At 45.8% G+C, this 14477-nt stretch overlaps 1 protein-coding gene across 2 annotated transcripts; it reads left to right on the plus strand.

Moving 5' to 3' along the window:
* Positions 1–4357: 4357 nt before the first annotated feature.
* Positions 4358–13817, plus strand: alkbh8 (alkB homolog 8, tRNA methyltransferase). Of its 2 annotated transcripts, none has more exons than XM_045212806.1 (11): positions 4358–4489; positions 4730–4961; positions 5110–5241; positions 5955–6050; positions 6158–6262; positions 6546–6616; positions 8252–8358; positions 10842–11002; positions 11096–11361; positions 12680–12829; positions 13022–13817. In XM_045212806.1, exons 2-11 carry the CDS (start codon positions 4826–4828, stop codon positions 13643–13645), a joined length of 1848 nt encoding a protein of 615 aa, XP_045068741.1. In that variant the 5' UTR covers positions 4358–4489; positions 4730–4825; the 3' UTR covers positions 13646–13817. The 2 variants fall into 2 exon arrangements, with proteins under 2 accessions (XP_045068741.1, XP_045068740.1); XM_045212805.1 differs by lacking the exon at positions 4358–4489 and adding an exon at positions 4518–4596.
* Positions 13818–14477: the final 660 nt, after the last annotated feature.

A 14477-nucleotide genomic window follows, 5' to 3' on the forward strand; every position in this document is an offset into this window, starting at 1 on the left:
GCGAGCGCCGATCGCCACCGCAGTGAGGGTCCGGTTTATGCACCGGGAGATCGGGTCTGGCTCTCGACCCGAAACCTGCCCCTTCGCCTGCCCTGTTGGAAGCTGGGTCGGCGGTTTTTGGGGCCATTTAAAGTCCTGAGGAGATTGAACGAGGTATGTTATAGGTTACAACTGCCCGTAATTTACCACATTAACCCCTCGTTCCATTTGTCTTTCCTCAGGCCGGTGGTAGCTGGTCCACTCCAGGAGAATGAGATACGAGAGGCTCCTCCGCCCCCACTAGACATCGAAGGGGCTCCGGCGTACTCAGTCCGTTCCATCGTGGATTCGAGGCGTCGGATGGGGGGTCTGCAGTATCTCGTGGAGTGGGAGGGGTACGGTCTGGAGGAACGGTGCTGGGTCCCTAGGAGGGACATCCTAGATCCCTCCCTGGTGAGGGATTTCCACCGGAGTCATCCGACTCGCCCTGCTCCGCGTCCTCCTGGCCGTCCCCGAGACCGGGGTCGGCGCACGGCTTGAGCCGTGCGTCAAGGGGGGGTACTGTCAAGGATTCTGCCGAGGCTGCTCCTCCTCCTTGCTCGGGCAGGCTTCGGCGTTCGTCGTCCCCGGAGTACTAGCTGCTGCCGATCGATGTTTCGGTGTTTGTCTTGTTTAGTCTTGAGTGTTTACACCTGTTCGCTATTATGTTTGATTGTAGTCCCTATATTTACCCCTGTCTTTTGTTTGGTAAATTGTGTGTTATTGTTTTGTTTCCCATAAGGTCGGCATTGCTGTTTCGTATGCGTGTATTTGTTTCCTCCCTGTTAGGAGGTTTTGTTTTGTATGTTATTTTACTGGTTAGTAAAGTACGTCTGCCAGTAGCTCTGTGTCCTGCGCTTGACTTCGCTCACCGCATACACGTCGCCATTGACATCTAATGATCAATTAGCCTTTTAAAATGATAAACTTGGATTAGCAAATACAACGTGCCATTGGGACACAGGACTGATGGTTGCTGATAATGGGACTCTGTACACCTATGTAGATATTCCATAAAAAATCAGCCGTTTCCAGCTGCAATAGCCATTTACAACATTAAATCAAATCAAATCAAATCAAATTGTATTGGTCACATGCGCCGAATACAACAGGTGCAGACATTACAGTGAAATGCTTATTTACAGCCCTTAACCAACAGTGCATTTATTTTTTACAAAAAAAGTAAAAATAAAACAACAACAAAAAAAGTGTTGAGAAAAAAAAGAGCAGAAGTAAAATAAAATAACAGTAGGGAGGCTATATATACAGGGGGGTACCGTTGCAGAGTCAATGTGCGGGGGCACCGGCTAGTTGAGGTAGTTGAGGTAATATGTACATGTGGGTAGAGTTAAAGTGACTATGCATAAATAATTAACAGAGTAGCAGCAGCGTAAAAAGGATGGGGTGGGGGGCAGTGCAAATAGTCCGGGTAGCCATGATTAGCTGTTCAGGAGTCTTATGGCTTGGGGGTAGAAGCTGTTGAGAAGTCTTTTGGACCTAGACTTGGCACTCCGGTACTGCTTGCCGTGCGGTAGCAGAGAGAACAGTCTATGACTAGGGTGGCTGGAGTCTTTGACAATTTTGAGGGCCTTCCTCTGACACCGCCTGGTATAGAGGTCCTGGATGGCAGGAAGCTTGGCCCCAGTGATGTACTGGGCCGTACGCACTACCCTCTGTAGTGCCTTGCGGTCGGAGGCCAAGCAGTTGCCATACCAGGCGGTGATGCAACCAGTCAGGATGCTCTCGATGGTGCAGCTGTAGAATTTTTTTGAGGATCTGAGGACCCATGCCAAATCTTTTCAGTCTCCTGAGGGGGAATAGGCTTTGTCGTGCCCTCTTCACGACTGTCTTGGTGTGTTTGGACCATGATAGTTCGTTGGTGATGTGGACACCAAGGAACTTGAAGCTCTCAACCTGTTCCACTACAGCCCCGTCGATGAGAATGGGGGCGTGCTCAGTCCTCTTTTTTTTCCTGTAGTCCACAATCATCTCCTTTGTCTTGGTCACATTGAGGGAGAGGTTGTTGTCCTGGCACCACACGGCCAGGTCTCTGACCTCCTCCCTATAGGCTGTCTCATCGTTGTCGGTGATCAGGCCTACCACTGTTGTGTCGTCAGAAAACTTAATGATGGTGTTGGAGTCGTGCCTGGCCATGCAGTCATGGGTGAACAGAGAGTACAGGAGGGGACTGAGCACGCACCCCTGAGGGGCCCCCGTGTTGAGGATCAGTGTGGCAGATGTGTTGTTACCTACCCTTACCACCTGGGGGCGGCCCATCAGGAAGTCCAGGATCCAGTTGCAGAGGGAGGTGTTTAGTCCCAGGATCCTTAGCTTAGTGATGAGCTTAGAGGGCACTATGGTGTTGAATGCTGAGCTGTAGTCAATGAATAGCATTCTCACGTAGGTGTTCCTCTTGTCCAGGTGGGAAAGGGCAGTGTGGAGTGCAATAGAGATTGCATCATCTGTGGATCTGTTGGGGCGGTATGCAAATTGGAGTGGGTCTAGGGTTTCTGGGATAATGCTGTTGATGTGAGCCATGACCAGCCTTTCAAAGCACTTCATGGCTACAGACGTCAGTGCTACGGGTCGGTAGTCATTTAGGCAGGTTATCTTAGAGTCCTTTGGCACGGGGACTATGGTGGTCTGCTTGAAACATGTTGGTATTACAGACTCAGTCAGGGACATGTTGAAAATGTCAGTGAAGACACTTGCCAGTTGGTCAGCACATGCTCGGAGTACACGTCCTGGTAATCCGTCTGGCCCTGCGGCCTTGTGAATGTTGACCTGCTTAAAAGTCTTACTCACATCGGCTACGGAGAGCGTGATCACATAGTCATCCGGAACAGCTGGTGCTCTCATGCATGCTTCAGTGTTGCTTGCCTCGAAGCGAGCATAGAAGTGGTTTAGCTCGTCTGGTAGGCTTGTGTCACTGGGCAGCTCGCGGCTGTGCTTCCCTTTGTAGTCTGTAATCGTTTTCAAGCCCTGCCACATCCAACGAGCGTCAGAGCCAGTGTAGTACGATTCAATCTTAGTCCTGTATTGACTCTTTGCCTGTTTGATGGTTCAATGTCTACACTGTATTTCTGATCAATTTGATGTTATTTTAATGGACAAAAAAATTGCTTTTCTTTCCAAAGCAAGGAAATGTCTAAGTGACCCCAAACTTTTGAACGGTAGTGTATATATATTTTATTACTTTAACAGAAGTTTTCCTAAAAGTTCAAACACGGTCACATTCAATTTAATTTTGTTCTAGGAACGTTTTCCAACTGGTTTGACATTGGGAATGTTCTCAAATAGTTCAGAGAACGTTAAGAAACAACGTTAAGAAACAATGTTTCGTACAGGTTTCCTCATGGTTCTATTTAGTCATGTTCTCTAATTGTTCTGAGAACATTAAGAAAACTTTCCATAAAAGCCACAAGAAAACTTTAGTATAGTTCAGAGAATGTTCTAAGAATGTTATTTTAAAACATCTACATTCCGTTCTCAGCATCAACCAAACTCTCTCTAGCCTCTGTCTTGTTTAGTGTGTTGTGTCTGTGTGTGTTGGCCGTGCCTACTTATTGGCCACACCTGATCTTAAGGAGTGTTTGTTTCCTTTGAAATGGGGTCTGTTTGAATAGACTAAAATGAACAGCTTTGTATTCTTAAAAAAATATGGCATGCTATCTCTGTCCTGGAGGCACGGTGGACTAATTCCATAGATAGAGAACCGAAGGTTATGAATTCAAATCTCACTGATGCCATGTCACAATAAAAAAATGAATGTGTTTGTAAGATGAATGCCTAAGGAAATTAATTTCCATGGGTCCTATTGTGTTCAAAAAAGCTAGCAGTGTTATTAAAGGTCTTGACATTCAGGTGAACGTTTTAATAAAGAAGTTATACAAAAAAATCAAAATAACTTATAATTTCCGTTCTCAGAACATTAATAAAATATCCCAGGAAACTTTCAGGGACCATAGTAAAACGTTATCAGAACCTCCCTGCAACCGATAAATTAACGTTCCAAGAACAGGCGAAACACGCGACCCACGTGACTACACATCAAATCAAGAATTTAGAGCGAGGCTGGTGTTAGCAAGACTAACACCAGATTGCTATAACATATGATGTGATTAGCTGATCTGTAAAATACCTATCCAGGGGTTGTAAGATCTGGCATGCATCCGCAACGTCTGAGCAGGGGAACACGACCATATGAGGCGCATTCCTCTGCCCAGGTGTTGCTGACGCATACCAGATGTTACAACGCCTGGACAGGTATTTTACGTAATTCCGGAAACATTTCTCACGTCTGTGTTGCAGTGGGGACGTATTTAGTAGTTGCACCATGGAGCCCTACTCAGAAAACGTGAAAACTGTCAGGAGAAATAAAGAGGAGAAGAAACTTCTCCGAAAGCAAATCAAAGCCAGTCATACTTTACTGAAGCATGAGGGCATAAGCACAGTAACACAGCCCACCAAGGTAATAACTGCAGTCTTTGTTTTGCGGGAGAGTAAGCTAGTTTACGTGTTAGCTACTGTACCTAGCACCAGTAGCTAGCCGCTAGACGGAGCAAGAACAACACATCTGTAAGTTAAGAAAGTAGACTGAACACGAATACAATAGCTATATACTGTGCAATCTGACTAGGTAGCTGTCTGAGAAAATAACACAGGCACGGTCTAGGACTGTAATGCTAGCTATATTGCTGTTTCTCTGCAGAGCCTGGTGGTGGCTAACGGTGGGTTAGGTAACGGTGTGAGCCGTGAGCAGCTCCAGGACGTGCTGGGAGAGGTCGGCGAAGTGGAGACCCTGGTTATGCCCCCACACAAACCCTACGCCCTAGTGACCTACAGGTCAGAGGTCAGCGCCCAGAGAGGACACGCCCTCAACGGACGACAGCTGCAGTGTGGGGACCAGATTGTCACACTGTACCTGAGCTATGTCATTACAGGTAAATAGGTGTGTGTGTGTGTGTGTGTGTGTGTGTGTGCACGCGCAGTGTGGGGGTCACCATAGTTGAGTCAGTCAGATCTGAAAGAAAAATGGTGTGTGTGTTATGCTCCCTGTAGTAAGTTGTGTTTGTGGATGTTTCCCTGCAGTGGACAGTGGGTTGGGGGGGGGTGTGGACCTCCCCCCAGGGTTGGTGCTGGTTGAAGAGTTTGTCTCTCCGGAGGAAGAGGCTCTCCTGCTGGACGCTATAGACTGGACGTCCCACGATGAGGATGTCACTGGTACTTTAAATATGCATTATTCCTTGTGATCCATCAGTCAACCAATCAACTAGTCACGAAATGTGGCGATGTCTTCAAATGACGTAGACAACGCTGCGCACATTTTATATAGAAAGATCCTAAACGTCCCTTATCTGTCACGAATGTTGAATAAAATTATATTTAAATTTACTCTGCCGATTGACTGTGGTGTTGGTCACTCAGCTGGTCGAAATTTGAGACAGAATATCCACAGGAAGGTATTATTAAACTGACTTCAAAACACGGGTCTATGTGTGGCAATTAAAAAATATGTTTGCTCATAATTGAAGGCACGTGCACAGGATGGAAGTACACAGACACAAACCATGCATACTAACCGAAATCTTCCAGGTGTTTACATGGTTTTGCGCCTGTGAGGACCATTTCCAGAATCAAACACTGTCACACAGCATGTAGCCTAGCAGTTGAGAGCGTTGGGCCAGTAACCGAAAGGTCGCTGGTTTGAGTCCCCGAGCCGACTAGGTAAAAAATCAGTCTGTGCCCTTGAGCAAGGCACTTAACCCTAATTGCTCATGTATGTCTCTTTGGATAAGAGCATCTGCTAAATGACAAAAACAATTCCAGACGGTTTATTACAAATTCACCGTCTGGTCCCCAGGCAACCAATCGACCAACTGTCAGTGCCTGTGCAGGTTTCAGCCACTGGGTAATGATTGTTGTTTGTCTTCCAGTGCAGAAAGCCCTGAAGCACAGGAGAGTGAAGCATTATGGTTACGAGTTTCGCTATGACAACAACAATGTGGACAAAGACAAACCGTTACCTGGAGGTTTGTGTCTGTCATATGATCATCATAATAGTGTATGGTGTTACAGTGTATGGAATATACTCAGTGGTTCCCTTGCTATACATTGATGTTTGTGGTCTTGTTCCCAGGTCTTCCCCAGGTGTGTGTCCCTGTGCTGGAGAGGTGTGTGAGGGACAGACACACAGACATCATGCCAGACCAGCTGACTGTGAACCAGTACCAGTCTGGACAAGGTGAGTCTAATTAAATCACATCCAGCAGCTGTAGTACTCGCCTTGACCACACAGGTGCAGCGTGCTCTGCAGTCATAAGGTAGAGGACAATGAAGGTAGTGTCAATGCTGCTGTAGAATCAGACTGTAAAGTGTGTGGAACTGGAAATGAACACAATCCTCATGTCAGTTATTCAGAGGTTATTTCTAGACCCTTATACTGGTTGGTGTTTGGATAACATGTTAATAGTGCTGGTGTTTAAAGGCATACCATTGAGCTTATGGTTTATTTGTGTTGCTGTTAGGTATTCCTCCTCATGTGGACACTCACTCTGCCTTTGAAGACCTCATCCTCTCCCTAAGCCTGGGTGCTAAGGTACATTTTCGATCTGTTTTCATTTCCTCACAGAATATTAAGTCTATACTCTGTCCCCATCCTCTCTCTTTCCCCACCCTTTCTCTGTCTCGTGGTCTCTCTCTCTCTCTCGCTCTGTCTCTCTCTCGCTCTGTCTCTCTCTCTCGCTCTCTCTCTCGCTTCCACTGCAGTGAAAAAGCTTTTCAGAGTTTCTGTGAGCGTGTTAATGTAACAGCCTAATTGAGAGGATTGGGAAGTGTGAGTTTGCACGTGTGTGTATAAAGGTTTTGCAGTCTAATGGAGGGTTAGTTATGTTTAAGACCTTTCTCTGCTGGAGAGGCCCTCACAATTATGTTTAGTATCCCAGAAGACGCACACACACAAACAAGTACACACACACAAACTACCGTGGAGAGTTACGTTTCATAGACTGAGTTGATGATGCGTGTCTTTGAAGACTGTTTCTTTTTGTTAATGGTGAATTAATGAAATAAATACAAAGACAGATGTAGGAAAGAGAGAGAGGTCCCAATGTTCCATATGTCTGTGTGAAGTTGTTCCCTGTCACAGCTACAAGACTGTCAGTACATGACTGGTTGACGGGAGGGGGCAGCATTTACTGCGACATGCTGACAGGGAGGCTGCTTTAGATGGGACGGGGTAGAGGGGGGCGGCTTTAGATGCGACACCTCATCTGTTCCTCTGTGCCTGCAGTGCAGGGGTGCCATTAGCAACAGCCTCTCTTACGACACAAGATCAATTACAGACAGACAGAGTGCACCGTGCTGCATCTACGTGTCTGTGACATAATAATAAGTAACTTCTCGATGTGGAAAGGACGTTTTATACCCAGACTGATAGGAGAGAAGTGAACTGCCCTGATGTTATAGTGAAGTTGACAGCCTTGACTGAGAGTTAATTTGATATAATATAAAACATATCCTTGTCTCTGAAGCTGTGGTGAAGTTGGCAGTGTTGAGTGGATCGGTTGTGATACTGTAATAGGTCTTTGTGATGAAGTGTCTTGAGGGACGTCTATGTTTTGTAAGTTGTAATGAAGCAGTAGTCTTGAGTGGTTGGCAATGTATTTGTTTGTTCAGTAAAAAATAAATAGGCAGTTGTAAGTGATAGTTGTAGGCTTCTACTGCGTTATTATTTCTGACGTTGTAGTGCAGTAGGTTATCTGGACTGACAGGTTAAGCCTACTTGAGGATATCTTTGTTTCCTCTGCAGTAATCATTTAACAGGAAGTCGTCAGGCAAAGGTAATGAATCAGTTAACATTGAGCTGTGTTCCTATTCAATTGGTGAGCGTGTGCGCTTGCGTGTGTGATTAATTGCTGAGGGTTGTAGCGTAGAGAACCTGTCTGGTTCTGGATTGATTTGGTCACAGCCGAGCGGCTCCATTGATAGGGTGATACTCCCCAGAGGATCTGAGAGGAAGAAGAGAGCCCAGATCGTGTGTGTGTGTGTGTGTGTGAGCATGTAGATGTCTATATCAGTAAAGCCTGTGATTTGATGGTGTAGAACGTTGTGATCTTTTCCTGCTTTGTAACACACCGGTTCAGCAGTGTCTGAAATTCCATTATATCCTGTCACTCTCCTCAGTCTCTCCATCTCTCTGTCTCCCTCTCGCTCCATTTCTCTCTCATTGCAGACGGTGATGGATTTCCGTCATCCTGAAGGCCGCTCGGTTGCCGTAGTGTTGCCAGGGCGCAGTCTCCTGGTGATGAAGGGAGAGAGCAGATACCTATGGACGCACGGGTAAGAGAGAGATGGGGAGAGAGAGAGATGGAGAGAGAGAGCAGAGACCTATGGACCCATGGGTAAGAGAGAGAGATGGGGAGAGAGAGAGAGCAGAGACCTATGGACCCACGGGTAAGAGAGAGAGATGGGGAGGGAGCGAGAGAGGGAGAGACAAAGATGGAGCGAGAGATGGAGAGGGGGAGGGAGAGGGAGATGGAGCGAGAGAGATGGGGAATGAGAGAGAGAGCTGATACCTATGGACTCACTGGTAAGAGAGATGGAGAGAAAGAGTGGGGGGAAAGGAAGAGGGTGAGACTAGTGAGTGTAGGGATAGTTCAACCAAATTACAAAATGACATCGGTTTCCTTACACTGTTAGCAGTCTAGGGACAAGGTATGACAACAATCCATGCTTTAGGTTCAAAACATCCAAAAGTATCTCAAATATATTATGAAGCTCAACAGTCACATATATACAGTGAGGGAAAAAGGTATTTGATCCCCTGCTGATTTTGTACGTTTGCCCACTGACAAAGAAATGATCAGTCTATAATTTTAATGGTAGGTTTATTTGAACAGTGAGTGACAGAATAACAACAAAAAAATCCAGAAAAACACATGTCAAAAATGTTATAAATTGATTTTCATTTTAATGAGGGAAATAAGTATTTGAACCCTCTGCAAAACATGACTTAGTACTTGGTGGCAAAACCCTTGTTGGCAATCACAGAGGTCAGACGTTTCTTGTAGTTGGCCACGAGGTTTGCACACATCTCAGGAGGGATTTTGTTCCACTCCTCTTTGCAGATCTTCTCCAAGTCATTAAGGTTTCGAGGCTGACGTTTGGCAACTCGAACCTTCAGCTCCCTCCACAGATTTTCTATGGGATTAAGGTCTGGAGACTGGCTAGGCCACTCCAGGACCTTAATGTGCTTCTTCTTGAGCCACTCTTTTGTTGCCTTGGCCGTGTGTTTTGGGTCATTGCCATGCTGGAATACCCATCCACGACCCATTTTCAATGCCCCTGCTGAGGGAAGGAGGTTCTCACCCAAGATTTGACGGTACATGGCCCCATCCATCGTCCCTTTGATGCGGTGAAGTTGTCCTGTCCCCTTAGCAGAGAAACACCCCCAAAGCATAATGTTTCCACCACCATGTTTGACGGTGGGGATGGTGTTCTTGGGGTCATAGGCAGCATTCCACCTCTTCCAAACACGGCGAGTTGAGTTGATGCCAAAGAGCTCGATTTTGGTCTCATCTGACCACAACACTTTCACCCAGTTCTCCTCTGAATCATTCAGAAGTTCACTGGCAAACTTCAGACGGCCCTGTATATGTGCTTTCTTGAGCAGGGGGACCTTGCGGGCGCTGCAGGATTTCAGTCTTTCACGGCGTAGTGTGTTACCAATTGTTTTCTTGGTGACTATGGTCCCAGCTGCCTTGAGATCATTGACAAGATCCTCCCGTGTAGTTCTGGGCTGATTCCTCACCGTTCTCATGATCATTGCAACTCCACAAGGTGAGATCTTGCATGGAGCCCCAGGCCGAGGGAGATTGACAGTTATTTTGTGTTTCTTCCATTTGCGAATAATCGCACCAACTGTTGTCACCTTCTCACTAAACTGCTTGGCGATGGTCTTGTAGCCCATTCCAGCCTTGTGTAGGTCAACAATCTTGTCCCTGACATCCTTGGAGAGCTCTTTGGTCTTGGCCATGGTGGAGAGTTTGGAATCTGATTGATTGATTGCTTCTGTGGACAGGTGTCTTTTATACAGGTAACAAACTGAGATTAGGAGCACTCCCTTTAAGAGGGAGCCAGAAATCTTTCTGATTGAGAGGGGGTCAAATACTTATTTCCCTCATTAAAATGCAAATCAATTTATAACATTTTTGACATGCGTTTTTCTGGATTTTGTTGTTGTTATTCTGTCTCTCACTGTTCAAATAAACCTACCATTAAAATTATAGACTGATAATTTCTTTGTCAGTGGGCAAACGTACAACATCAGCAGGGGATCAAATACTGTTTTCCCTCACTGTAGGATTTGAACATGATGCGCGAAAAATGCTAATATTGAATCAATTTCTTGAGTAGGATTTGTGCCATAAATGCTAAAATGTTAGTATGTGTAAACAGTGCCATGGACACTAAACCAAAGCATGGATTGATGTCATACCTTGTCAATAGACTGCTTACAGGGTAAGGAAACCAATATGTCATTTTGTCATTTGGGTGAACTACCCCTTTACATTTGACATTTTAGTCATTTAGCAGACGCTCTTATCCAGAGCGACTTACAGTTAGTGAGTGCATACATTATTTTTATTTTTCATACTGGCCCCCTGTGGGAATCGAACCCACAACCCTGGCGTTGCAAGCACCATGCTCTACCAACATCCCTGCCGGCCATTCCCTCCCCTACCCTGGACGACGCTGGGCCAATTGTGCGCCGCCCCAAATGACTATTTGGGTGAACTATCCCGTTTTCTGTGGTTTTCCAGGATAACCCCCAGGAAGTTTGACGTGGTGCCAGCCTGTGACCCAGAATCCCCTGCTGCAGTGACCTCTGACCTCAGTAACCATAGTAACCTCACCCTAAGTAGGAGGGGCACCAGGACCTCTCTCACCTTCCGTAAGGTGCGCCGCACACCATGTGACTGCGGTGAGCTCCTTGATTTGTTAAAAGCAGATGGGATTGATGTGTCTCTGTGTTTACCTTTACCTGTGCTGATCCGTTTGTCTCTCCTCTGAGCAGGGTACCCCTCGGCCTGTGACAGCCAGCAGCCTACTGCCCCTCCCTCGCCCCCCTCCCTCCCTCGCAGCCAGACTGACGCTAGCCGTCTAGAGGAGGAGTTTGTGCACCGTGTGTACGAGGAGATCGCTGGTCACTTCAGCAGCACTCGACACTCCCCCTGGCCACGCGTGTGTGACTTCCTGTCTTCCCTAGAACCAGGAAGCATTCTCGCTGATGTGGGCTGTGGGAACGGAAAGTACCTGGGCGTCAACCCGGAAGTGATTGCGGTGAGGGAGTCTGTGAGGGTAGTTTATAAATACTAGCATCTTTTAACACTATCTATGGAAGAGAGAGTGTCCTGTTTATTGACCCTATTGTTCCCTCTCGTCTCTCAATTCAATTAGCCTACCATACAAGTTTTCAAACTTTTCTACTCTTTTACAGTTATAAACGCTACACAATTTTTGTGAAAATGTCTTATATGTTTAAAAACATACATTTCCTGTATCTGGGTACTCAGTCTAGGCGTTAGATATACCATTTAAGCTTTCAAAGTCTCCAAAACAATCTCTACACAATGTTTACAGATTATGGAAGCCAGATGAGAAAAAAAAAACTTTTGAATGCTACACTATATTTGTTACATTTTTGGTTAAAATAGATTATTCATCTTGATTAAAACATGCATTTTCCTCTATCTGGGTACTCAGACAATGCTTTAGATATACCATTTAAACTTTCAAAGACTCCAAAACAATCTCTACATGATGTTCCCATCTTAGCGAAGCCTTGTGAATGCTACTCTACTTTAGTGTAAATGGATTAGGCTACCTGCAGAGACTCTTCAACCCCTCAGCCATTCTAATAGTGATAACTTCACTACTTTAAATTGAATGCAAATGTTGACCATTGTGTGTCTGTCTCTGTGTATGAGCAAGAGTGAACGTGTGTTTTTTTGGCGAGTGTGTGTGTGTGTGTTTGTGTGACTCACGCATGATAAGACAGAATATATGAAATTCTCTTCCAGTCTTGCCCCAGACCCCTCCTTATAGGCTAGAGCGTATGACTCATGAAGAAGCTTAATTACATTTCTCCCCCGAACAGGAGTTTTATTCAAAAGATTATTACTGCTATCAATTTCCTTCACTCTCTCCTACTCCGCTGTGAGTTATTGCAGCTGGCTGCTCCGGCTGTAATTTGTCCACTGCTGGTTTTCATTATGTGGAGTATGTTGGGTGACTTTGATAAGGATGTAAAGGTCTTAATTATTCTCTCGATGAGGCGTTTGTAAAGGCAGGCCAGTAATGGGGTTGGCTGGGGTCATGCAGGAGCTTTATGGTCAGGAGTTGTGTCCATTCCTCTCACTATTTAATGTCAAAACTGGAAAAGGAGTAATTACTAATCAGGAAGTTTAGATTAAAATGGAAGTGTGTGCGTGCGTGTTATGGGCTATATGGACTAATAAAGTTATGTGTGTTTTGTATCTCCTATTTGTAGGTGGGCTGGGTGGATTAATAAAGTTGTGTGTGTTTGTATCTCCTATTTGTCGGTGGGCTGGGTGGATTAATAAAGTTGTGTGTGTTTGTATCTCCTTCCTGTGTGTAGGTGGGGTGTGACCGTAGCAGTGCTCTGGTCCAGATCTGCTCTGAAAGAGGCTTCCAGGCCTTTGTGTCAGATGCCCTCAATGTACCTCTACGCAGTGATGCCTGTGATGCCTGCATCTCTATTGCAGTCATACACCACCTCTCCACACAGGTCACACACAGACCGACACAGACGCTTTCCATTTTAGTGATTTTAATTCAACTTGATTTAGTGATTTAATTAATCTGTATCTCACATTGAGATTGTCTTTCGTTATCAAGCTGTCAGTGGTCATGAACTGAAAAGATCTTATTTCATGTTTAATCAAGTGTAGTTGTTTATCTGAGTTGTTTGTGTGTGTAGGAGCGGAGGCAGGCTGTGGTTGAGGAGCTTGCTCGACTACTGAGGCCTGGAGGACGGGCTCTGATCTATGTGTGGGCTGTGGAACAGGAATACAACAAGCAGAAGTCCAAATACCTCAAAGAGACCAGACAACATGGTCCTACAGACGACTCCACGGACCACAACAACCAGGAGTCAAAGAGTCTTACAGGCAATGCCACAGACGCCTACAACACAGCACAGGATACTTCAGGTATATCCATGGGCTGCACCAAAGTCCACCGTGAGACAGAGAGTCCAGCAAAACTGAGCGTTCACACCAACCGCACTGCCTTCAACTCCCAAGACCTGCTGGTGCCCTGGCACCTCAAGGGTGGAGGGGGAGGAGGGTGTAACCAGAGGAGGGGAGGGGATGAGCAGGGGGGACGAGGCTCCAAAAAGACTTTAAACCCTCCCACTGAAGCCCAGGCCCCTGCCCCTGCCCTCAACGCTTCTCCCAGCCCAGTGTTTCACCGCTACTACCATGTGTTCCAGAAGGGGGAGCTGGAGGAGCTGTGTGTCAGGGTCAGAGGGGTGACCGTACAGAGCAGCTACCACGACCAGGGGAACTGGTGTGTCATACTGGAGAAGACTGGAGACAGATAAACAAACACTATCAAGATTTTAGTAAATGAGCTCCTAAACTGATAAACATTGAATTCGGAAATAAATTAGCTTTTCGCCTCATCAGATAAAGACGAGACAATTATACGAGCCAATGATGCGTTTTGTTATCTCTGATTATTGTAAATAATAAAGATTGAAAAACAAAATGCCCTTCAAATTAATGAGGAAAGTGCCTGTTTGATTTTCTCCACTCCAACTTGATGTATTTCGTTTTAAGTGTTAGAAAAAGCCCCAGGTTGTTGAATGGGAATGTTAACCTTGAAAGATTTGTGTCGTTGTAACAGCTGAATAGTTCACTTTAAAATCAAAGTTTTCATACCTCCGTTAGACTCAAGACCACTTTGGTGGTCTGGAAACTTTAGTTTTGGGGTAAACTATTCCTTTAAATCCCCTTCATTGCCAAGCTGAGTCACCTTAAGGTCTGGTATATTTACTGCCGTGTGTTCTGCTATTGCCACCGTTGCTTCCCAATGCCAGACTAATTCATCTCAATGAGAGTGGGGTACCAGACAATCACAGAGAGAGGGGCCCCAAATGTCCAGCTCATCATAAACATGGTCCCGTGTGGCTCAGTTGGTAGAGCATCGCACTTGGAACGCCAGGGTAGTGGGTTCGATTCCCAAGGGGGGACCAGTACGAATCAAAATATATGCACTCACTACTGTAAGTCGCTCTGGATAAGAGCATCTGCTAAAATGACGTAAAAAAAACAGTGCTCCTCTCTCTCTCTCCATCTGTCTCCTCTCCGTCTGTCCTCTTTCTGCTGTAAACTGGGATCATGGTGGTCACTACACTGCCTCTGTCAGTTTTC

Source organism: Coregonus clupeaformis, unplaced genomic scaffold (genome assembly GCF_020615455.1).
Source record: "Coregonus clupeaformis isolate EN_2021a unplaced genomic scaffold, ASM2061545v1 scaf0052, whole genome shotgun sequence".
Taxonomy (NCBI): Eukaryota; Metazoa; Chordata; class Actinopteri; order Salmoniformes; family Salmonidae; genus Coregonus; species Coregonus clupeaformis.

Bases quoted from the DNA above. Each gene is read 5' to 3' on its own strand.
- alkbh8 (XM_045212806.1), top strand. From the start codon at position 4,826: ATGCCCCCACACAAACCCTACGCCCTAGTGACCTACAGGTCAGAGGTC. The intron at 5,242-5,954 runs GTACTTTAAATA...TTTGTCTTCCAG, and splicing joins CCACGATGAGGATGTCACTG to TGCAGAAAGCCCTGAAGCAC. The intron at 6,617-8,251 runs GTACATTTTCGA...CTCTCATTGCAG, and splicing joins CCCTAAGCCTGGGTGCTAAG to ACGGTGATGGATTTCCGTCA.